The following is a 24,343-nucleotide window of genomic DNA, read 5'->3' as shown; positions in this document are numbered from 1 at the left end:
CCGTTCTTATATTATTTTAGCTATTTTATTAACTACACAAATCACGCCCTTACACCATATGTTCCCGCCTTCTACTCTCTCGTTCTGTTGTCTCGCGATGTCTACTCACTGTACTACAGGCGTCAACATCATGGTGGAGGCACTTATTCCACGCTCCCACCACCCTTTGTGTAAAGACGTATCTCCTTTTCTTGGTTTTAAATGCTTTTCTACATCGTGTATGCTTATGCCCTCGAGTTTGTGTTTTTCGAGCAGGACAGAGTGAAACACGCCCTTTCTCATTGTAATCGAAGCCCGGCTATGACCTTGTGAAAGCTGGGGTTGTTATTTTTCGTATGCCTGTGTGTGTACTGGTGTTGTTATGAGCCAAGTTGGTTGAGTCACCAGTGTGTTTTCCAATTAGCTGCTTTTCCGTTACAATGGGAGTTTTGATGGTATTAAGGAAAGGAGATCGCTGGGCACGTTTAATTGCTTTCCTGGCAGATACAGATATAAATATAATCGTTCTTTTGATTTTCTTTTCCGTGGCTGTAATGAGACACTTTCGTTGTGGGGGCAGCCACCTGAAGGAAAGTGATCACCGAGCTCGTTTTCACTGGTCTGGTTTATGACGAACCCCAGCTCGGTAAGCCTCGTTAACCTTTAAGTGAGTAATTGCAGGCACTCAGAGGCGGCTTCGAGGAGCAAAACAAAAGATCAGGCAATAATAATAATAAAAAAAAATCCTTTGGCATACAAGAGCTGAACCTTTACGGATGCTCGGGATTGATTTTTCTGACCTCTGCTTACGATCTCAACTCTTAGTGCTTCTGCGCTGGACTGGGTAGAATCTCTCTTATGTTAGCTTGGATTATCCAAACTCGGAACCTCTGTTTCAAGTTGTGCGGCCTTCTTTGAAAACCGGAGAGGATGGGGGGGACCACACCCGGCCGTCGAGGGAGGACGACAGCCGCGGGGGGGGGGAGCGGACACAGCGAGCAGAGCTCTCCAGCGGCACCAATATGGCCGCCGTCATGCTAGAGGGAACACAGGAGCCGGTTGCTATGCCGACGCAGACGGGGAGCTGGATTCTAACGCAGGGCTCCGGCGGGGGCCTCAAACTGTCAAGGAGCTTTCATCAAGAAAAAAACACGGCCGTTAGATTTTTATCACGTCAGAGTAACTGGATTTTCTCTCAGTCCGCCCCCCCTCCACCCCTCTTAGCTGTTTTTTTTTTTTTGTGTGTGTGCTCATTGTTAAATTGTTAAATTGTTAAATTTCTCTCTCCCGGGGTATCGCGGGCAGGTTTATCTCGCTGACAGAATGAAGGATTTTTGTTTGAATCGGACCTAAAAACAAACGGAAGGGTGTTCAAGAGCAGACAGCCGGCAGTAGTAAATGACGATCTCCTTCCTGCCACTGCTTGAGAACACGGGCTAATTTAATTCCCCCCCAGGCCTTCATTTTTCTGCCCCGAGAGACGTCTTCGGCCGGGGGCTGTCGTGTTGTCCACCCTTCTCCCCCCTCTCTCTCTAGTTTTTTTTTTTGCTCTTTCTTTCCTACGTGCGATGTGGCGCCGGAGGGAGAGGGCGATTTCACACAACAGCGCCGCCGCCTCGTACAACTGTGCACAACGCTGTGGAAATATTTGTTTACAAGCTTCGGCGGCGTTTAATTTTCACCCGCTCGAGTATTTGTTTTTGGGTTTTTTTTTAAAAAAAGATCTCGCCGTCTCTGATCCGCCGCTTTGCTCCAGCTGTTTCTTCAGTTTGAGTAATTACGATGGGGGGGGGGGTAGGTTCCTAAGCAGTGCTGAATGGGACAAGTAGACATGTGAGCCTGGGCAGAACCGTTAGTCATCATCCATCCATTGATCTTCTAACTGTTTTATCCAGTGCAGGGTTGTGGGGGGGGGGAGACGGAGCCTATCCCAGCAAGCACTGGGGCACAAGGCAGGGTACAGCCTGGATGGGACGCCAGTCCGTCACAGGGCACACACACACACACTCACTCACGCCAGGGCCAATTTTCCCAGAATCCTATTCACCTCCCAGCAACCCAATCGAACACAGGGGGAACATGCAAACTCCACACAGACAGCACCCCGGGGCCAGAACAGAACCCAGGGCACCAGCGTCACCACCCCCTGTTGGTAGGGGTGTTACCCCGGTGTCCTGGCCAAATTTTCCCATCGGCCCTTACCAATCATGGCCTCCTAATAACCCCCATCTACTGTATGAAGTGGCTACATTACTTTGCTCTCCTCCCTGATGTGTGGGGAGCGTTCTGGCGCACTATGGCTGCCGTCGCATCATCCAGGTGGGGCTGCCCACTGGTGGTGGTGGAGTGGAGGGGATCCCCATTACCTGTAAAGCGCTTTGAGTGGAGTGTCCAGAAAAAGTGCAATATAAGTGTAAACAATTATTATTATTATAATGTATTATTAAGAAGCTGTTGTCCCGCTGGCTCGCTGGAGTAATAAAAGAATACTGGCTCTTGGATGGCAATCCGAGTTCTATGATTCCCAGGGACGTTTTCCTGCAATGTGTGCAGCGCGGGGCTCAGATGTAACGCGTGGGATGTGGGCACAGAAAAACGAGCCTCCCCCGCCGCTGGGTCCCGAGCTCCAGCCCCCCCGTCCGACAGGAGTTCTGTTTCTGGCCCAAGGCAGGGGGGGGGGATCGAAATCATCGCGTATGGCGTGAGCCTGATGGGAGAAGAAAGCGAGAGGATTGGAAAAAGTATTGGCCGAAGAATTCGATCCCGCCCCCAGAGCGGATCTTTAGAAGCGCGTCTCCCGGGATCCCGTTTTTGTTTTGCGCGCATCGACGGGCTGTAGCGCTCCTGACTCGAGAAGAGCCGGCTCCTTCCACTGGGGCCTCCGCAGGCTTCCCCTGCCGCTGTCCTCAGACAATGTATAATAATAATCCTCACCCTTCTATAGCGCTTTTCTGGAACCTCCACTCTTCAGCTCTCAGGGGGGAGGAGAGCAGAGTGATGGAGCCAGTTCAGAGAGGGGGGTTATTAGGAGGCCATGATGGGTAAAGGCCAGGGGGGAAATTTGGCCAGGACACTGGGGTAACACCCCTACTCTTCTCGAGAAACACCCTGGGATTTTTAACGACCACGGAGAGTCAGGACCTCGGTCTTACGTTCATCCGAAGGACGGCGCCTCTCTTTTTTGTGCCAGCACTGTGCCCCAGCACTGTGCCACTGTGCTTCCCCCTAACATGACATGATTCTCCAACATGAGGTAGAATCAGGGAAGTTGCAGAAAAGAGCACACCAGGGTGGCGCTGGAGGTGCCAAACACAGTTACGTCCAGCAGGAAGCGGGAATCTCCCTGCCGACTGAGGGGCTGAAATGAGCCTAGCACAACTAGCAATCCGAGGCACAAACATCCTCGTGCTAGCACGTGCAAGGGTCTGGAGCAGACGTCCGTGCTTTAGAGAGGCTCTCTCTGCTCTGAAAAGCTGGACTCCTGCAAGTGCTCGATATTTTACACCAGATACGATCCAGTACTGTACACATACTTTTTTGGAGCTGGGGTCGGGGCGGAAACGTGCAGTATTTTGTGTTTGAATCCATCCTGTTCACATGCTCCTGAGCATGGGAGTATGAGCACAGCTAGACGGCGGTGAGGACTGATGTGTGTGCGCGCCTCTAATCGTCACGCGATTCTGCGTTAATTAACTTTGTTCTTTAATAGCATCAGAGAAGCAATTAAAAGCCGGTCGCAGAGTGACTGAACTGCCAGTTTACTCCTTTACTCACAATTTAGCCTGGGAAGGGGAGGGCTGTTTGTTCTGGGGGTGTGGGGGGTGGGCGACAATCGTGTTTCGTCCGCTGTGCCGCGACGCCCCCTCTGCCATCGCAAAGTGGAAAGCGAGCCGCCAGACCTGCCCTGACACACACGGACACACACGGGCCCGCAGGTTCCTAGATGACCTCCCAGCTGGGGGCGCCCAAAAGAGGGGCGAGCCGCACTACAGTCGGCCTTCCTGAAAAGCACAGGGGGGGCTGCGCGTCCCGTGTCGTTCTGACCCGTGATCGGGAGGGTGTAGTGGCTCCGTTTCGCCCGCTGCGGTCCGTAGCGAAAGAGCTGCAGGCCTTGAGCCTGACCCTCTCTTGGATTCCGACGGCGGAGTCTCATTTTCCAGCAGGAGATGTTTCCTCTGTACATTTTTTAATTCGCTTAAAGGTTACAGTGCAGTTTTTCTGTTTTGAACCATAACAGGAGGTGGGGGGGGGAGGTGCTTGATTGTCAGGTTTGTTTGGTCCTTTATGGGAATTGCTGTATGCAATCTTCAAATTAGCTTACTAGTTTGCCGTAGTAAATCACAGTTATTCTTCATTACTATTTGCCGGATTATCACTATGACAGACCCCACCTCTGGACCAAGACTCCAGGGAGCTGAACGCATTCCGTTTCGCAGTGGAGGTCATAGAAAGCTCGGGGGGTAAGACCTGCCCAGTCTTACCCCCAAAAACGCTCCTCGACAGATCTCGGCAGTCTAACTCCCTACCCAACCACCCATAGCACTGTGAAAAGCCCTCCGGCATCACTGCATGCACCCCGGCTGAAAAAACATGGACTTCATTCGGAACAAGTAAAGCTTTATTCCATGCTGAAAAGACAAGGAAACACACCTGGAGAAGCTTCCACAGCTGAGGCGTTGCGTCTCTTTCATTTTCAGCAGGTTTTGTCTGTTCGTTACATGTTCCCTTGCAGCCTACGCATGCTCACGCGGCTACCTACGTGAACTTAATTAGTCCATTAATGAGATAATTGGTGGTAGTTAATCGCCCGCTGTGTCTATTTACAAATACCAGAGGCCTTAAGGGTGTCTAGTGGCAGGCTGGCAGTTAAACAGTTGCTTTACCTCAGTGCTGGCCTGCCACAGCCACTTTCTCCACTCTGAGCTCAGATACGTTTTCTGTAGCAGGTTAAATGTCTCTTATATTTCGGCATTGAAAGTGAAATTTACACAGTAATGTGTTAAACCTCCAATTTACATCACAAGACAGACAACATTCCCACGTTCTGGGATTCAGAACGAGGCAGCAGGACTTCTGGTGAGGTGGAGCGGCCCTGTGACCCTGTAAACAAGCAGACTTGTGAGTCCAGCTCTTCTGATCCAGTAGAAATACTGCTCTCCTCTCCCAGACGGTTTCACTGGCAAATACTGCTCACTGGTTAACTCTGCCTGCGGATCACGCTGGAACATTTCTGCGGTGAAATGTCTGCTGCACAACCAGTACTTATTCTCTCGTACATCTCAGTGCATTAGTCAGTACAGGGACTAGTGAGCAGGAAGGGCCGCTTCACATCTCAGTGCATTAGTCAGTACACGGACTAGTGAGCAGGAAGGGCCGCTTCACATCTCAGTACATTAGTCATCACAGGGACTAGTGAGCAGGAACGGCCGCTTCACATCACAACCCTAGCGAACTCTTGACAACAAGGCAACTCTCAACAAATTTCCCGATTTTGTGCTGAATTCTGAATTCGGCCAATTTTGCGATACCGCCGATTCATTTATTTTCTGACCGAGATCTCATAAGCCGGGACGGCCGCTCCCCTCGAGCCCGGCGGAGCGCAACAGGAAGCGATACGAGCAGCGCTCTTGAGGAGTCTGTCCCGCCTGTTTCACGCTGTAAAAACACGGGCGACCGCGTGCTCAAGGCCAGCGAAATCCCGTACACAAGGGCGGTAAGAAACGCCAGGGTAGCGGGCACCAGATAGACCTGCAAACCTCCTGCAGAAATAGACCGTACGGTTTCACTGCCATGTCTGCAGTGAGACCAGAAAGCCCATTCTGTACACAGCGAATTTTTAGAGCTTGACATAACTTGCAGAGCTACATTGCGGAGGTTAATATGCTTTGAAATTAAGCCCGGGGCTGTGAGCGAGGCGCTCCGTGCACAGGCGACCGGCGAGATCTGATGATCCCAGCAGTTTGCGCTCCTGGGTCAGGTGCTGTGATGATGGAAGGGATTAGTGGCGGCAGCTTTGATTCCTCTTTTTTTTTGCCTTTCTGTTGTCATTGTGATCCGCGAAGTCCTGTTCTCTGTCTAGGCTGGCATCCCAGCTTGATAATCCCACCAGGGGGTCCGGATTCCTTAATTTCTCACAGCCCCGCTGAGTTGAAATTTAATTTTGATTTTTTTCTCCGAATTACAAAGCTTCACGGCGACGTGGGAAAGGATCCCCCCCCCGCGGGGGCGCTTCAGATGTTTCATTTTGACGTTGTCACGTTACCAGCCCGCTCGTCCAGCTTCCCCGGAGAGTGAGGGGAGCCGGGAAGAATCCTTAGTGATCCCAGAGCAGGTCTCACGACTGCCCTCCTCCCAGCCGGGGCTGTATGAGACTGCGTCCTGCCTTTCAAAAAGCTACAGCACAGAGGAGTTTCTACTCATTTGGAACCAGGCCGAATTGCACAACACACAAGAACAGGGCACTCGCGCAAGCTCAGCTCAGGAGTACAGCAGGTTTGGTTTTGTGTATTGCGGCAAGTCATGTTTCACACCTTCCTGTAGGGGGACTCTACTTCTCTAGCCTGTGTGCCCCCATCCTGGACTACAGGGGTCCGGGTTACAGCTGTTCTTGGGAATCGTGATGTCTTATACCGTCCTGCAATGAGAGATGCCACTGGCGCCCCCTGTTGGACCATCATTGTGACCTTTGCTCCTTGCTAGACGAACGCTCCACCGGTTCCAGTTGACTGATCTTTAATTGGGAAAACGCCTTCCCGTCTTTAGAATTTCTTGCAGTCTTCTTTGCCCTCTTCTGACTGAAGATGTACTACTTTTTAGCAATCTCCCAGCAGGAGCTACTGAGTGAAACAGAGCTGAAATTCCAGTCTGGCGCCTGCCCTTGCTAATTAGCACTGTACTGTCCTGTTCCATTCTGCTCTGTTAGCCGCTCTGGATTGACTGCTTTTGTCTGCTCTTGGCTGCTGCGTCTTCTGCTTCTGCGCTGGTTGACACCGTCCTGCTCCATCGTTCGCTCGTGATCGATTGCTCTTGCCTGCGTTTGGCTGCTGCGTCCTCTGCTTCTGCACTGATTAACGCTCCTCCGAGCCCACTCTATCGATTGCTCCTGTCTGCTCTTGGCTGCTGTGTCTGCTGCCCCTGCCCTTGTTAGCGCTGTGCTGTCCCGCTCTGTTCGCTCTTTATCGATTGCTCCTGTCTGCGCTTGGCTGCGGCGTCTTTGGGACTCTTCTGGACCTTTTCTTTTTAAAGAATTTATTGTTTATATTATTACACCTACTGCTGCCATCTGTAGGGCTGCTATTTCTTTCTGTCAGTCCGTTATTTATGTTTGTAAAACGTTGAGCACGAGGAGGCCCTTAAGGCCTCTGCCAATGTCTTTTCACAATCACCATCGATCACTATCCGCCAAGCCATAGTAATGTGAAGTGCATTCAAAAGGCAGCCATTGGTCAAAATGCCTTAGCTTAGATTTCAGGCGCGGCGTTGGACATCCATCTTCTTTCCGGGCTGGAATAGCGTGGCTTGTTCATGCCTCTAGGGAAAGCGCTTCACTTTCTGAGAGTAAACTCTTAATTTCGTAGGGTGCCCACAAACCTACAGTCCTGAGAGGCTGCTTTGTACGCTGCATGTAGGCATTTGTGTATAAATGGCACGGAAGCAGTGTTAAGCACAGCCACACCACAGCTCCAGGTTTGAGACCTGTTTGTGTGGAATCTGCAAGCTCTGTTTTTTTTTTGCTGAGCATGCAAATTCCTCACAAAATTCGCTCGTTCAGCCCCCCCCCCCAAAAAAAAAATCAACAGTTTTTGCCAGGTGTTTGGGCTCTGGTTTCTTCCCACATCCCAGAAGCATGCAAGTTAAGCCTGATTGGCACCTCTGAGTTGTTTACCTCCGTGAGGAATAGGCCCTGCGGAGGCATCGCAACCAAAAAGCTCTGGTGCCTTGTTTCCCTCATTCAGTTCAAGGCATTACAAAGGAGATTACAAAGGCAGACACTAGAGCATGTGTCTATTAGATCCTCATTCATAGCACAGCGTGGACAAATAGAAGCTTCTGATTGGTTTAAAAAGAAACGGGTCACATGACCATGCATCTGTTGACATGCACACACCCCTTGGCTAGTGTAGGAATGAGCCAGATCGCTCTTCTGTACGACTGCACGCCACAGCGTTCTCGGCTCCAGGAACGAGCAGCCTCCCGCCGGTTTCAACTGATGTGGGAATGAAACGCCAGGGAAGCAGTCCCGCGTACCCCCCATCATTCCTGGTGCAGGCTGCGGGGGTCCCCACAGCACAGACGGACCGTCGGAGAAAGGCAGAAGAGTGCGAGAAAAACCCAAGGCACAGAAAAACGACAGAGCAGCCCGGAGAAAGAAACGCGGGGTTGTAATTTTCGGAGGTTTTCGAGGCCAGGAATGCCTGAACTCGAGCTGGAGAGAGTCTGATGCTGGCGCATGGCCTCTCTCCCTCTGCCTGCCCTCACCCCTCCTGCTCTCTCTCTCTCTCTCGCTGCGTGTGAAGATAAAGAGAGTGCCGGCGCGCGAGAGAAATAACCACTACAGCTGTGTTCACGGATGAGCGGAGTAATGTTCTAGGGTAATGAAAAGTTTACATTTATTGAAAACGCTTTTTCTTGCGTCTCCGCAGGAACACGACTCGTATTAAAAAGGCTTTGGCAGAATCTTGGGGAGTGTTTTTTTTTGTTTTTTTTTGTGTGTGTGGTTTTGTTCTGATTGCTTTTCCTCTGCAGACAAATGGGTGATGGGCTCTCCCCGCCCAGTGTAGTAAAACACCTGTTCGCTCCCCCCGTTGAAACGTTACCGGGACCCACGAAGACCCTCTCTCCGTTCGCCAGCCCCCCGCTTGGTTTTTTGGGAAGCAGCTGCGCTCGTAGGTCCGATCGTTGAGGAAAACGGTGGGGCGGCTGTAAATATCTGCGGGGATACAGATCTCGACCCTGTCGGTTTGGCCCCACTCACACCTCTTCCAGCAGCAGCCTCAGCTCTCCCAGGAGTCTCCCCTCCAGGCACTGGCCAGGCTCACAGCTGCTGAGCTCCAGTGGGGCTTCCAGTGCTAAACTGCAGGCTGATATAATAATAATAATAATAATAATAATTGCTAACACTTATATAGCGCTTTTCTGGACACTCCACTCAAAGCGCTTTACAGGTAATGGGGATCCCCCTCCACCACCACCAATGTGCAGCCCCACCTGGGTGATGCGACGGCAGCCATAGTGCGCCAGAACGCTCCCCACACATCAGCTCTCAGTGGGGAGGAGAGCAGAGTGATGGAGCCAGTTCAGAGAGGGGGGTTATCAGGAGGCCATGATGGGTAAAGGCCAGGGGGGAAGTTTGGCCAGGACACTGGGGTAACACCCCTACTCTGTTCGAGAAACGCCCTGGGATTTTTAATGACCACAGAGAGTCGGGACCTCGGTTTTACGTCTCATCCGAAGGACGGCACCTGTTTACAGTGTAGTGTCCCCATCACTATACTGGGGCATTAGGACCCACATGGACCACAGGGTGAGCGCCCCCTGCTGGCCCCACTCACACCTCTTCCAGCAGCAGCCTTAGTTAGATATACTGTAGCTGCTGGCTAGAACAAACGTCCCCCCCGCCTCGCGGTCGCCGTCACCTCGTTCCGAGCGGGAGGTGCTGATTGAAACCACTCCTGCTTGGCCCTACTGCACTTCCCTGGCTGGTGCCCTCATCCGTCATGACGCTGCTGCTAGCGTTCGGCAGGCAGAGAGACGGATCGTCCCTTGTTAGTGAACCGGATGGCATGGACATTTCAGAGAGTTTAATTACAGAACAGCTTCCGAGAGTCATTTTGGTTTAACTTAACAGGAGGGCTTTTTATTGCAGTCATTTCTGTGTTCATTAAAACGGATAAATGCAGGCTTGGATTCTTCATACCGGATAGAGTCAGGTTGCTGACGCAGGTCTGCCAGTTGTATCCTAATTCAAGACCTACTGGGAGAGGGACTCTAGAGTTTATGCAGGACTGTGAAGTGGTTCATCAACGAACTGACAGCTGTTAACGAGCAAGGCTCCGGTTAATTGATCGCTGCAAAAGGGGATGATTGAACTGATAGGGGTCGTTTATTTTAACACGCAGTGAACAGCAAACAATAAATCAGGTATCAAAGAACAGAAATTCATCAGGTGATTGTGCCATGCTCACAGCTAAAAGCTTTATGGGAGTGAGACCAAGTGAAAGGTTTTAGCTTTGGCACAGACGGGATGATGGGTGAATGATTGGTTGTCTGAAAATAGATTCTACACAGGCTTTACCATTTAAAAGGTGTTTTTGAACGCGGTGTGTCTGATCAGCAGATGAGAGCTGTTGATGAAATATTGTGTTTGTTCTTGCTGTTGAACGTTAGTTGAGAGCGCTTGTGATGATCTGGGGGTCGGCTTTTGGAGCGAAGGGCAGACACAGGAACAGTTTGTCTTACTGTAAGCGCAAGTAATGTGGCACTTTGTTTGCGGAATATTTCTCAGCTTAAACCAAGATTTCCCCAACTTCAGGACTGTTTGGCTTCCGTTTCTGGAGCTCTGACTATCTTTTCCCTGTTCTTGCCTATCTGTGAGATCGAGTAGGTAAACCACTAACCACTAACCCACTATTGAACAAATGCAAACAAGCACTTCTCGTTTGGCTATCGAAGCTTTCTTCCCCAACGGGTCCCAATTTTTCCACAGTTCGTCGTCCCTGCCCGGCCTCTCCCAGTCTTCGAGATCCTGCATAGAGAACAGCTTCAGCACAGCCCCCGATCTCGACACAAACGTGCTTTCCACCCACTTTTTGGATCCCGTGACCTGCTCTTGGCCGATAACAGCTGAGCCTCGTGACCCCAGGGTTTCAGCCAGTTAGCCGGCTGTCCTCCAGTTGCCTTCTGGGAAATGTAGTCTCTCCTCCACTGCACTACATGGTAGGACTATAAATCAGAGCAACTACACTTACTGTACAACGGGCAGAGGATTTCCGGTGCATTGTTTTTTGTTGACAAATTAACAATGTAATGCAACAAAGAAGCATATCCGCTTTGTCCCATGTTCCTGTCCCCTACACCCTTTCCAGTTTTAAAGAGATTTCTTGATCCCCTTGGTCCACAGTACCCTCTCACTATAACCTTGTCCCTTGCTCTGTTACAGACTCCATGAATGATAATAGCCACCTACTGTATATACAGAGGGGGATATAGAGAGGGTGGCACCTGTTGCAGAAATACTACCCACAGTTTTTTTTTTCTCATGCTGTGGACGAAGTGTAATGCTGAAAGAGAAGAGGGGGGAGTGTCAGAACTCCAGATCCAGGCTGTTCTTTCCCTCCGATCCGCCGCAGACTCCCAGCAGAGCCTTCCCCTGCCAAGACTCGTGTTTTTTAGGGAGCGCCTCTCCCGTGCCTCCGTAATGTCAGAATAATGGCTTGTTTCCATCTGGCAGTGCCTCTGCTCGGGTGCCTCCCGATCAGACCCGTTCCTGCCTGATTCCTGTCACACACACACACACACACCTCCTTTTGCTGTCAGTGTCGGCACGCGCCATCTGTGAAAACTTGAAGTTAACAAAGTTGTCGTGTGACCTGCCGGCGAGAAACGGGGCCCGAATCAACCAGTTAGAACGTGACTCCGCGGCACAGCTTGTCGAGTGGCGTCCCCCGTTGCGTGTGGCACCAGGCCGCCTGGAGCTGGGGCAGAAAGCCCCTGCCCGACTTTGGCCCCCCGGGGCCCCGTTTTCCGATCGATTTCCCGATCAGCGTCCCGTAGGGGGGTCGGTCCCCTAGGAAATCCGGCGCCGCGTCACCGTTCCAGACCAGCTTCCTCTGTTCCGTTGTTCTTCCTCTCTTCCTTGATCGCCGTTTCGGCAACGCCCAGAGTGCTCCGTCAGCAGCCCGCCAAAGGACCCAGCAATAATTAAGATCACTTTATCGGCCCTATACAAGTTCTCGCATTAGGAATGTGTCTTTTCACAGACCCCAGCTTGCTCTCCAGGAGACACACAGACAGGGAGAGAGAAGCTGGGGGGTCAGAGCGCAGGGTCGGCCATTTATACGGCGCCCCTGGAGCAGCTGGGGGTGAAGGGCCTGGCTCAGGGGCCCAATGGAGTAGGATTCCTCTGCCGGCTGCGGGATTCGAACCGGCAGCCTCCCAGCCACAGGCGCAGATCCTGAGCCACAGAGCCGCCGCTCCGCTAAGAGTTGTGTCGTGTGCCCACGTGATTCCGTTCCTTCTTGCCTTTTGTGACCGCGGACCCAGAAATCACGTCAGACGCTGTCATCGGACCGTTATCATTGTATCGGCCGTGTTACCTTTCTAATGGAGCGCATTACGGTGGGGGGTGGGGGGGGGGAGGCTTGTGTTCCGGGGCTTTGCCACGTTCATACAGATGAGCAGGCAGGACAGTGACTGCGATTCTCCGCACAAAGAAAGGAGCCCCAGCCCAGCCAGTCATCTCGGGGCCCGCAGGGAGGGGCTGCCATCACGGCTTTTCAGCTGAGTGCCTACCCCTCGCCTCGGCCACGTGGAGCCCTTTCCATGTTGTAATCCGCTCCAGGCGTTGAAAATTGTAAGGCGCTAAATATAGAGTCGAAAATGAATCATGTTATTGCGCAACTCGGAAAGCACAGCTGGAACACAGGCCAGCCGGAGTGCGTGGGCCCCTTCGATCCGTCATCAGAAAGCTGTTTCTTCCTGGTAAGGGTCACAAGATCCCAAAGCCCATCCTGGAAGCATAGGGTCCCAGGGAGAGCTAAACATCCCATAGGACGCTGACCCATCCCGGGACACACACACACACACATCTGTTAGAAACGCCAGTTGTCCTCGCCTGCATGTCTTGAGGAGGTGGGAGTAAATCAGATCTCACAGGGAAAAAACAGGCCACATTAAAACAAGGGGGACCGTGCGAACTCCACACAGAATGCTTCCCCGGTCCAGATTGGAACCCCAGAGGTGCGAGCAATCAGCTTTGTCAGCTTTAGGTGCAGGGAATTGGTACCTTATCGCTTTCTTTTTGGAGTCGAGCAGGACCACAGCTGTTGTGTTGGGCTGGGGGAGTCAGTACAGCTGTCTATACTGGAAATCGAAGGGGGGGGGGGGACGTACGATTTCCGCTTGGTCACCGTGTCTTATTCTGGGGGCAGGGGTGCGTATTAGGGTTTCGAGCCCGGAAAAGTGCGGAAAGGCTGATTTGGGGACATCTTGGACGAGTCACAGTTTCCTGAAGGGACCGACGAACCGTCTTCAAATCGGCGATTCCGCCCCGGACAGCACAGCACAGCCAGCCCGATCCTGCTGTCCAGACCATTATGGGGCTGAGCCGCTTGGTTTCATCCCGTGTTTCACAGCTCAGTGGGCTTTTCCCAGTGGTGCGTGTGCAGATCTGCACCGAGCAAATGGAGCTCGGCAGAAGTGCAGGGGCAGTCAGGCCAGAATAGACAGCGCTGATCAACCTCAATCTGTGGGCTTGCACGAGGCTCTGGTGATCTCGTGGTTTCTTTTGCGCGTCTCTGAATTGGTTGGGCGCAGTGGTCAGCACTGCTGCCTCAAAGCGCTGGGGCCCCGGGTTCAATTCTGGCTCTGGGGTGCTGTCTGGGTGGAGTGTGCATGTTCTCCCACGTGTTCGTGTGGGTTTCCTCCCAAAGACACAGTGGGAGATTAATTAGCTTAACTGGCCCTGTGGTGAGGGTGTGTGTGCCCTGTGATGGACTGGTGTCCCATCCAGGGTGTACCCCATCTTCTGCCTGTTGCTTGCTATGATAGGGCCTGGTGCCCCCTGTACTGGATAAAGGAGTTAGAGAATGTATGAAGTTCTGTGTTTCTTACTGCATTAGCAGTGGGGTGGGTAAGTCTCTGGACTCATAACTAGTCAGTTGTGGGTTGGAGTCCACACCGCAGGCACTGCTGTTGTTTCTTGAGCAAGATACTGTACTCCAATTGCTCAGCTGTTCTCCGGCCTGATTGATGTGGCTCAGGGGTGGAAATTGCCTACTGCATTTGTAACAGAGATAACATGAGATCTGAGAGCAGAAGACCGGGCACTGCAGTCCTGGGGTCAATCAACATGAAAAAATATTACACCGTCTACAGCTCCAGCCCGGCTTGCGGTATTTCCAGCTGAAATTAAAATGATTGCCACAAAGCAGCGACATGAGGAAATGACAGACACACGTCTCTGTACTGTAACTGTCAATCCACAGAATTATCCCGATAGGATGCTGATTGCATGTGTTTATCAAAATAATTCCGTTCTAAAAAATCATCGCACAGCACAATTATAAATTCAGCTGTGCCGGCGTGGCAGGGATCGGATAGATTGCACTATTGCAATTGTGTGGCTGAATTGCGCAATCACACCCATATTGACCCTACTGGGTGACACAGGGTGCACTTCAGTGCTCAGGTGTTTCTAAACGATCATCTCTTACCCCAGTGTGCTCTGCTTTGCAGGACAATAGACTCCCCACTAAATGTTTTCTGCGTGCGAGAACTACTGGAATAGCTGCAGATAATCTGAGACCATTGGCTGCCCATAGTGGTGTTCATACCAGTTGTAATGTCCCATGGTTATCTGCTCTCAGAACACACCACTCTCTCCACACGCAGTGGACCGGAAGGATGTAGCTGGGGAGATATGTAAGAAATATACAGTATACAGTGGGAGCAGCGACCCTTTCACAGTCCACAGTCCGTACTAGGGGCTGCATCTCCAGCAGCAGGGCCGTCCACTGGGTGGGTCTTTCTGGGAAAAGAGAGGTGCTTTCAAGTCCCCATAGCAATTAGAAGCGGATGCTCATCCCAGATGTGGCTTGGCACCCCCCTGTATCTGAAACTGGCTGGAAACAGTTCCCCTGTGTTTGAGTAGTGTGGTATGTGGCCAAAAAAGAGACAGAAACAGCCTCACGTGAGGGGTGGCAGGTGAAAGTTCCGCACGGCGTGCCTCGATCATTTGCTGCCCGGTGTCGTTACTGCAGGCCCGGAGGTAGCCGTGAGTCCTGTGCGTTCAGAGCTGTCCCTGTGGCTGTTTCTGGTTGAGTTATTCGCGGCGCGGGTGTTGCTATGCAGACAATCTGGGGCGCAGGCTGTGTCGCTTGCGGAGTGGTTGCTTTCTCGTCTGCGTGTTGCTCCTCAGTTGCTGTTGTCAGCGACACTCAGCCCTCAGCCAGCCTCTGTGGTTTGTTTGTTTGTTTGTTTTTTGCGGGATTGTTTGACAGACGTTTTCCAGGCACTGGCTGTGACGTAACCGTCGCCTCTGAATGGCTTTGATCCTTCCGAAAAACGGGGACCCCCCGCCGTGCAGCTCCCTGTTTCCGCTCTGGGAGAGCGGCATTGTGAGGATAAAAATAAGAGACGGGAGTCCCCGGCGGCTCGTTCAGCGGAGACCTCGCTCCTTCCCGAGCAGAGGGCGGGCCGGATGCTCTGGGGGGGGGGGTTGCAGGTTCCACTCCGGGCTGTGCCACAGTGAGACAGGAAGTGCACAGTAAAGTGAGGGTCCCACGAGGGCTTAACATTCAGTGGTGGTGAGAGACTTACTTTCCGGGGAGCGCTGTAAGGCGCATCTGGAGTTTTTCACTGGGCTGAGCGTCTCGGAGACTCAGAAGCACCCGAGACGGCGTTTCTGAGCCTGGGGACGGGGCATACGTGCGACACACAGGTTGCTGTCCACCTCCGCCGTCCTCACAGGGAAGCCCCTTCTGTTCCAGGGTCCCAGCGCAAAAGGATCAGCCTCAAAAAGTTTCTTTTTCAGAAGTGTGAGAATGACATCAGTGACTCCTGTCTCCTGCCCTCCTTTAATTGCTTAATGAATCCGGACAGGGAGCTCATACCGTCCATCCAATACAGCAGCTATCAATTCATTGGCCGATTTCTGTATTTGATTGGATTTAATTTAGAACTGCTACGGCCTTTAATAATAAAGGCAGAGACAGCAGCTTTAGCACCTTGTAACCTTGAGCTCGTCAGATCTCAGGGGTTCAGCAAGGCTGGGCCTGGTCAGTACTGGAATGGGAGACCCCCAGAGAGGAGCAGATGGCTGCTGTAAATGGCGTCGGTGGACCAGTAGGGAGCGCTCTCCTGATCGGGTCGGAATTTTCAACGCTATGCCCCGGTATGGTGAGCAGGGACAATGTGCCGTAGGACGGGCCGTTCTCTGGACGGAAAGCTCAACTTAGGTCCCGGCTACCCGGCGATTGAAGATCTCACGGCTGGTCGAAAGAGTAGGAGTGTTTTCATGAGCGCCGAAAAGGCAGGACTGCAGGACCGGAGCCGTAAGTCCCTGCTGTAGTCCAACGTGGAAGTGTAGCAGAGGATGAACTGCAGTGCAATTTGCCAATTTCTAGTTGGCGCACGTCAGTGAGAGCGGAGGAGTCGTTTCGTCCCCGCGTCCGTTGTATGTGAAAGCAGGAGGCTGCCTGGTGCAGCCACATTTCAGCAGGTTTCCTGGCTGGGAGGAGGAGGAGGAGGAGGAGGGGGGGGGGACTTCGGGCCACACCGTGGGCACACAGCCCCGGGAGATGAAATCAGACGGCCACTTTGCAGAAGGCTGGAACCTGCAGGTATAAAAGGCTGGAGCCACCTGCAGCAGGGTCATGTCAGGTTAGAAACAAGAAGGAGGAGGGATGGGGACCTGGGCGGTTCTTAGTTTTGTGGAGGACCAGCCCTCTCTAAAGCTGAGCTGTAGAAACATATACAGTGGGAGCAGTGGCCTGAATCCACAGTCTGTACCTGGGGCTGTAGCAGCATCTCCAGCAGGGCCGTCCAGTGTGTGGGTCTTTCTGTGAGTCGAGAGGCGCTTCCAGGTCCTCGTAGCGGCGAAAGGCAGATGCTCGTCCCAGATGTGGCCTGGGACTGGCGGGGAACGGTTACCCTGTGTTCGAGGAGTGTGTGTGTCTCTCTGATCTGCTGCTCGGGGTTGTTACTGTAGGTCTGGAGGTACTGTAGATGCTGATCTGGTCTGGTCAGGGCTGTCCCTGTGGCTGTTTCCCATTCACGGCGCTGTCCGAATCAGCTCACGGGGCGGTGATTTCTGCGAGCCGCCGTTTGTCTCCCCTTTCGAATCTGCCTTTGTGGCTGAGAATCTGACTCTGCCAGGGACAGTGGAGGTGTTGGGGCGGGGGGGGATCATCTTCCCAGGCCACGCAGGCCAAACAGCTGAGCTCCGATTTCTTTCCAACGTGGGGGCACAGGCGGGCTTGTTAGGTGGAGATCGCGTTGCCGGGCGAGAGCTTATTTGGAGAGCGAAGACCCCCCCCACACACCCTTTCCTTTCATGTAAGGGGGTCTGCGGACCCCGGGAGAGCAGGCCAGGTAGTGTTTGTCCGCTGTGACGAACTGGGTAAGAAACGGAGGCTGGAATGGCGTCAGGGTGTCTGCGGCAGTCGTTGTGTGTTGTTTCCGCACGGGAGACCGGTTTGGTCTGGGCTGCTCACCCGCAGTGAGGCTGGAGCGAAGCGCCGACCTGGCTCGGCTCGGGCTCTGTGGGGTGCTTGGGGGAGTTTTCTGAGACAGCCGCGCCCCCCCCCCCGGCTGGCGGCTCCCGGGAGGCCCTCGTGCGGGAGCGTCCCCACGATCCCCCCCGGCGCCCGTCGGCGGAACGGAGCGATTGTGTGTCTGCACCCGTGGGGCTGAACGCCGTCTGACGCCAGACCGTGTCCTTCTGCCGAACAGCCCGGGGTTGGAAACGGGCTCCGTTTTGCTTGCTGGGGACTCTTGTGGTTCGGAGCCGGGACGATCAGGCCCCGCAGAGCGCTGCCGCGTGGTGGTTTTGATCCGGAGCTGCTGGGTAACAGCTTGGGGGCGAGCCTGTGCCGCTCGGTCTGCGCGAGGGGAGACGGCGCCTACAGTCTGGCCCCCTCGGGGTGGAAGGTGCTGCCCCCCATCACAGGCTGTTACCCACCAGCCTGTCGGACTGGGGCACGGGCTGAGGGGTGGGTTGGGGTTGGGGGTTGGGGGTTTGGTTTAGTATTTCTGGTCGGAATTTCCTGTATTTGCTGATGCCTGAATGACTTTCTCTGCTGTTGTTTGACTTCTATCCCTTTTTCCCTTTTTAGCGACCTCGGATCTTCAAAAAAACAAAACCAAACAATTAAAAACAAACCAGGGCAAAACAACAACCCGCCCCCCCACCCCCTCCCCCCCAAAAACAGAACGCACCCAAAACCCCAATAAAAATCGACCACTCCAAAAATAACGATATATCAAGACGAAAAACCCGATTCAATCTCTCCTCTGCCAAACAGTTCTGTGTGTGTTCCATTGGTTTTTTCGGAAAAAAAAGCATTTGTGTGAGCAATCCCCCTCCGAGCTGGTGGGGGGCTGCGCCGATGAAAATGCTTTTTTTTTCCACTCTCCCCCTCCCTGCTCCTTCCTCTCCCCCCACTCAAGAAGTGTTTTTCCGTTTGTGTCTTGAGTTCCTCTTCTTTTTATTTTTGTGAACTTCCCCTCCCCACACAAACCGACATCCGTGTCTGCCCCCGGGATGTCTGTCACAAACTGCAGTCCGACGTTGTGACAATGCTTTTTAATTTCTCCGTGCCTTTTTTATGACCTTCTTTTTCCTTTCTTTCTTTGTTATGTTTTTTCCTTCAAGGTCTGGCGCACCTGACGTTAAGCAGCCAAGGTATGGGTTCATGAGTTTTGGTTTTTAGTTTCTCCTTAAACGCCCTCCCCGCTCTCCGCCCCTTTCCCAGGCCTCCCCCCTTCCCAGCCCACCTTCCTTGCCCCCCCCCTCCTCCCAAAACAATTTTTTTTTTCCCCCTTCCCCCTTCCTCATCCTCCCCTCCTCTCCCTGTCTTATAAAAGTTTACCATGGCGACGAAGACGGCATGGTCATTTTGCCTAACCCCCCCCTAACCCTCTAGCTGCTCAAGGTTCGAGGCCTTGCTGTCTCCTCCGGCCCCGACCCCCCCCCCCCCTCTTCTCCCGCCACGGCGGGCAACGACCGCCCACCTCCTTTCGCCCGAGCCGCACCGCCAACATCGGCTTGGGCCCGGGTTCGAGCTTGGGCCCAAGGGGGGCGGCGGCGGCGGCGGCGGCGGCGAGCCAGGGCGCTCCCGAGCCTGAGCGCGCACAAGGGAAATATGGAAGGATGACCAACCCCCCCCCCCCCTTCCTCGCCTCCCCCCGGCCCCTCTCGACAGCCGGCGTTCCCCCTCCTCTGCCTCTCTCGGCGGAGAGGGGGGGCGGGGCTGGCCGAACGAGTGGGCCGTACCCCCCCCACCCTGAAGAGGTGGACGGGGGATCCCTTGGCCAATCAAGAGGGGAGGGGGAGTGCGTGCACGCCGTTATCATGCCGATTTCCCCAGTGTAAACTTTTAATAAGCGCCCCCTCCTCTTCCTCCTCCTCTCCCTCCTCCTCTCCCCCCAACTTCACCTCCTTCCTTTGCGTTCTGCTTCCCGCCGTGTCGTTGTGCTATCTGTGCCTCCTCACTGTCCGTCCCACCCACTGTCCCGTCACCGCGCCCGGCTCCAGGGGCCTCTCCACCGATCTGCACCCAGGTACGCCTCTCCTCCCTCCCTCCGCGGTCGGGCGTCCGCGGGCCGGGGACTTCCACGCGCGCAAAGAGAGAGGACAGGCAGGCAGGCAGGCAGGACGGGACAGGGCAGCCGTGTCTCGTGGGGGTTTTTTTTTTTTGTTGGTTTTTTTCGGACCCCCTCCGAAAAAAAAAACAAAACACAAACAAACCCCCCCCCCCCCCCGACACAAACCTGCAGGATGCATGCGGGGCCCCGGAATGCGCAGGGCGGCCCCGCCGGCTCCCGCGTCATTCGCATTGTTTGGCTTCCCCGGGCGGTGCTGGGAGGGGCGTTCCTAAAACATCCGCGTGTCGCTCGTCGCTCGGGTCGCGCGGGGTTAAATCGCACCCCTCCCCTCCTCAGGATCCCCGAGCGCCGGCCCGCGGCCTGGGTTGACGTCGGTGCCGCCGGCGAGCTGCCCCACTGGCGATAAAACCCAGCCGCCGCCGCCGCCGCCGCGTGGTGGTGTGGGGGGTCCGCAGTGTACGATCCAGTCCTTCCTTGCTTCCTCCTGTGGGTTTCTGCCGCGACCTGCAAATCGATTTGCTGAACATAACTAAGTAAAGGCCATCGTCCGAGGAGTGGCCCCGCTCAGGCCTGTGGATCACGCGTCCCCGGGTTCAGGCACAGCGCGTTCGTACGTCCGCATTAACACCGGCTGCGTCCCCCCTGCCGGAAACGAAGCGGGGCTAGAGAGCCAAGCGTCCAGGGTCCCACTTAGGCGTGGCAACACCAAAGGGATCGGAATGCAGCTTTTAAGGGCTGCTGGACCTTCCATCCCTCTGGAATCTGTAGCGGACATTCGCCCCCCCCCCGCTTTGGGGGGGATCGCCGTCGGCGTGCTGGGTCGCCGCCCAGGGCAGAAGTGGCCCAGTCGGGGGGCCCGTCAGGATCAGGGGCGCTCAGTTCCAGATCTGGGTCTTCCAGCTGCCCGCCTCACACAGTCACACAGCTTCCAACCAGTCCGAACACAAACCTGGGGGGGGGGGTCCCCCGCAGGCTGATGTAACATGTCCACAGGGAGGCGTCCAGGGGAGACCCCTAGTACCCGCACTGACAACCTCCCATTGCCACAGGCCTCCCCACATTCATAACACAATGAAAGATTTGTCGCACGTGAATCGAGAGATTGAATTATTCCACTTCAGACGTGGCGAATAAGCCAGGTGTTAATACATTACAAAGGTATTAATGATGGAACAAGCTACCTTTTGCAAATAAGGAGCGTGGTACAGGTTATGATCCGGATCAGGGATTAGACACTAAGACATATGTAATGCTGTCTCATAACTGTGTTCATTTCTGAAAGGCCGATACCTACCGTTTCTAACCCCTAACGAAATGGCTTTTAATTGCAGCGTGCCATTGTTAAAGCTTCTAGGTGCACAAGGGATTAAGTCTTTCTGTTGTTGGCGGGGGGGGGGGGAAGAATGAGGGTGTAGCTGAATGAGAGAAAATAATTCTAACTCCTTTAGAAAACCTGGAAGGCTAGGTTCCACACTGTCACACCGTCGGTGTCCAGTCGCCATGTTCATAGCCGAAAGTTCTGCTCGGGGCGTTTCGTAGTTGAAATTTACTGTATCTCGGCGCAGGGCTCGTCTTCCTGTGCAGCTGAGTTCTGCTGACAGACCGTAGGCAGCCAGGCTCTCCGTGTACTCAGTCAGGAGGAGCCAGCCAGGAGTGAATCCTGCTGCCCCCCCGTCTCAGAGGGAGCCCGACAGGTGCTGTGCAGACCCTCCGCGCGCTTAGGCCGGAGGAGACGCAAGGGGGTTGGCATCGGGCGGCGGCCTGCGCTCCTCGGTACCGGCAGCCCCCTTCGTCACCGCGGATCCGCCGCGACGCCGTTTCCCCAAGGCCGTGGTCCGCCAGATGTGCTTCCGCGGTAAAAATAGCATCGCGGCTGGAAAGACACGCCCGTCACCGTCATCCATCCCCCTGTTGTTTTGCGTCCCGCGGCTCCCGGATATCCCGCTGAAAGAGGTTCCCAAACAAACCAACAAACAGACAGACAAACAAAACAAAACAAAACAAACCCCCAAAGATCCTTCGCAGCAGCGAGGACGAGAAGAGAGTTAATCATTACGGGGATGACTCATGGGCGCCAGGAGCAGGTTTCGTTTCTCGAGGCGTTCAAGAGGTTCGACTCCTGGCACGGGTGGGGGGGATCTGTTGCCTGCCGTGTTCCTGTGTTGTCAGTTTCGCAGCGAGGAGTCTGACAGCTTTGTCTGACAGAAACGATATGCCTTCAATTTTAATGGGGGGGAAAAAAGACCCCCCTTCTCTCTGCTGGGTCACATCAGGTGTCCACGCACGATCCCATCTTTGCAGAAACCTCTCGGCGGGGGGGGGGGGGGGGGGCGTGTGGCTAGGCGGATACACTGGAGGAATTCACCTAATTAATTTATAATTCCTCACACTTCTAGAGCTCTCTTCTGGACACTCCACTCAAAAGCTCTTTACACGTAATGCTCTTTACACTTTACACGGATCCCCTCCCCCACCACCAGTGTGTACCCCCACCTGGATGAGGCGCCAGTCTGCTCCCCACACCCCAGCTCTCAGTGGGGAGGAGAGCAGAGTGATGGAGCCAGTTCAGAGAGGGGGGTTATTAGGAGGCCATGAGGGGTCAAGGCCAGGGGGGAAATTTGGCCAGGACACCGGGGTAACACCCCTACTCTTCTCGAGAAACACCCTGGGGTTTTAGGACCCCGGTTTGACGTCTCATCCGAAGGACGGCGCCTGTTTACAGTCTAGTGTCCCCTGTCACTATACTGGGGCATCAGGACCCACACAGACCGCAGGGTGAGCGCCCCCTGCTGGCCCTACTAACACCTCTTCCAACTAACACCTCTTTTTAATGACCTCGGTTTAACATCTCAAAAAGCCTGGGAGCCTGGGTAGAAGTATTCCGATTATGCAGTTAAGAAAATATTCAGAGCAGCTGTGTAACTGAGAGGACAGTGACCTCCAGGAGCTGAGTTTGAGACTCCCGCGTCTGAAGGGAAGGATTTAATATGGAAATATCAGTATATGCAGGAGCAATAATTAATTAAATGAGACAAGATGCTACAAAGTAGATGTAAAAGATAACGCACAACATTTATTTTTATTTGCAATCTTTCATGACACTCACAAAAACACAGCTCGGCGCGGCGCTGAAAAGCCCACGCTCGCAAGATAAGCAGAGTGGTAAAACGAGAGGGGCTCGTTTGGCTTGGAGTTGCTAATTGAGCTGAGGGAGCATCCATATGCTTCCTGAAATAAGCCAGGGTATCGACTTCAGCAGGAGAGCTCGGGCTGCTCCCAGTTCTGTTACAGCTCTGTAACAGAGGTGAGCATTCAGTTCAGACATCAAAGGATCTAGGTGAACTTCCAGTGGTCTGGAGGACGACAGCTCCTGGTTCTAAGCCCTGAGCGACTGAAGCCAGCAAGTCTGAGTTCTGGTGATTGTAAATAAATAACTGCCTCACTACCGAACAAGCAGCTTGACCCCCTCCTAGTGCAGCTGTCCTGTTCTTGCTAACACTACATGGGATGACGTGGGCTGTCTGGGGTTTTTTAAGTACAGTAGGTAGGGGCTTCTCGGTAAACTGGCATGCAATGACGAGCCAAGCAGAGCTTTGATTTACATCACAGACCAAGAAAAAACTGAAACCAACCGACACGAAACACAACAGCCTACAGTAGTTCTGTGTTGAGCTCAAAACTGTATTTTTTTCAGCCCCTCTCTGGACTCTGCCAGACAGCTAAGCTACTTAGAGCCTCCCACAACAAAAGAAACACTGTCCAAATGCAGAGTAACCAAGTCCAAAAGTACAATGCAAATCCTTTACCTTTATCAAACCCAGAGAGAGTCTCTCTCTCTCCCCCCCCATGTTGCATGCTTGAAGAGGATCTGCTCCTTTCCTCGGGCAGCAGATTACCAGAGCTACCAGGGATTCATCACTTCCTGTCACCTGACAAGTCGCCTTGGCTGGATTGGTCAGTTGGTTAGGCATGGTGTTGGCCACCCCCCGAGGGATTCTGGGGGATGTAGTTGCTCCAGGATCCGCCATTCTGCTCCCTGTGTGCTGCTTTGCCACGCTGAATAACACTTGGGCAATACTTTCTAAATGTGGTGATTCTGTACAGATCTCAGTACTGAAATACTGTGCGTAGCCAATGCAGATGTCTAGAATTCAGGGTCTTACCTACTTTATATAACTTATATCAACTGAGAGATTTACAGTAAATACCAGAACAGTACCTGCCTATACAGTACAGTATTTTACCTGTACAATTCTGACTGAAGTATCTTGCTCAAGGGTACAATAGTAGAGCTGCACACAGGATCTGAGTCCACAACCTGCCACTTACAGTATGAATCCAGAGCCCTACTCACTACTCCACATTCCTGCCACAACTAAGGCATCGCATCAGTTCTGCCCCCCCCAAAAAATTACCATGCAAATCTACCGCTGGGGGGGGGGCAAGGAGGTGAACGATCTCCAGTGCAGTGTTGTCTCTCGGGGAAAGAGGCGGCACTTCTCCAGCTGGCCGGATCCCTTAAGTCACCTCTGCGGTACAAGGGATCTCGCCTGGTCGTCATTGGTCCCTGCGTGGACGAGGGACAGACAGGGACGGGCCAAGCAGGGACACCGTAGAAGACAGACGCAATACAAGCATGTGTACAGGAGCGCATACGGTCACCAGCGGACTAGCCCACGATTCCAAGCCTTGTAAAACCTGCCTAACCGCTCTAGTCTAGCGGGGGCATCTCCTTTCTTTGTTTGCCTAGCGGGTGACAGGTAAAATCATGGATTAATTAGCGCCTGCGGAAGTCTGTGGGGTGTGCAGACGTATATCT

The 24,343-nt window shown here is 53.6% G+C and overlaps 1 protein-coding gene across 14 annotated transcripts in view; it reads left to right on the top strand.

The window, feature by feature from the left end:
- Positions 1-24,343, top strand: part of LOC107075879 (neurexin-2-like) — a 627,393-nt gene that overhangs the window by 124,047 nt on the left and 479,003 nt on the right. For 13 of the 14 annotated variants that reach the window (XM_069180406.1, XM_069180401.1, XM_069180405.1 and 10 more), the window contains exon 4: positions 18,572-18,601. The exons of the other annotated variant lie outside the window; for it this stretch is intronic. In XM_069180406.1, the coding sequence (XP_069036507.1) occupies positions 18,572-18,601 (30 nt within the window). The remainder of the gene's footprint in view (positions 1-18,571; positions 18,602-24,343) is intronic. 14 annotated transcript variants of the gene reach the window in all.

The sequence above is a fragment of the Lepisosteus oculatus genome, chromosome 18, assembly GCF_040954835.1.
Source record: "Lepisosteus oculatus isolate fLepOcu1 chromosome 18, fLepOcu1.hap2, whole genome shotgun sequence".
In the NCBI taxonomy this organism is placed as follows: Eukaryota; Metazoa; Chordata; class Actinopteri; order Semionotiformes; family Lepisosteidae; genus Lepisosteus; species Lepisosteus oculatus.
The sequence above is the reverse complement of the archived record's forward strand: the minus strand, read 5'-3'. Positions and strand labels throughout refer to the sequence as shown.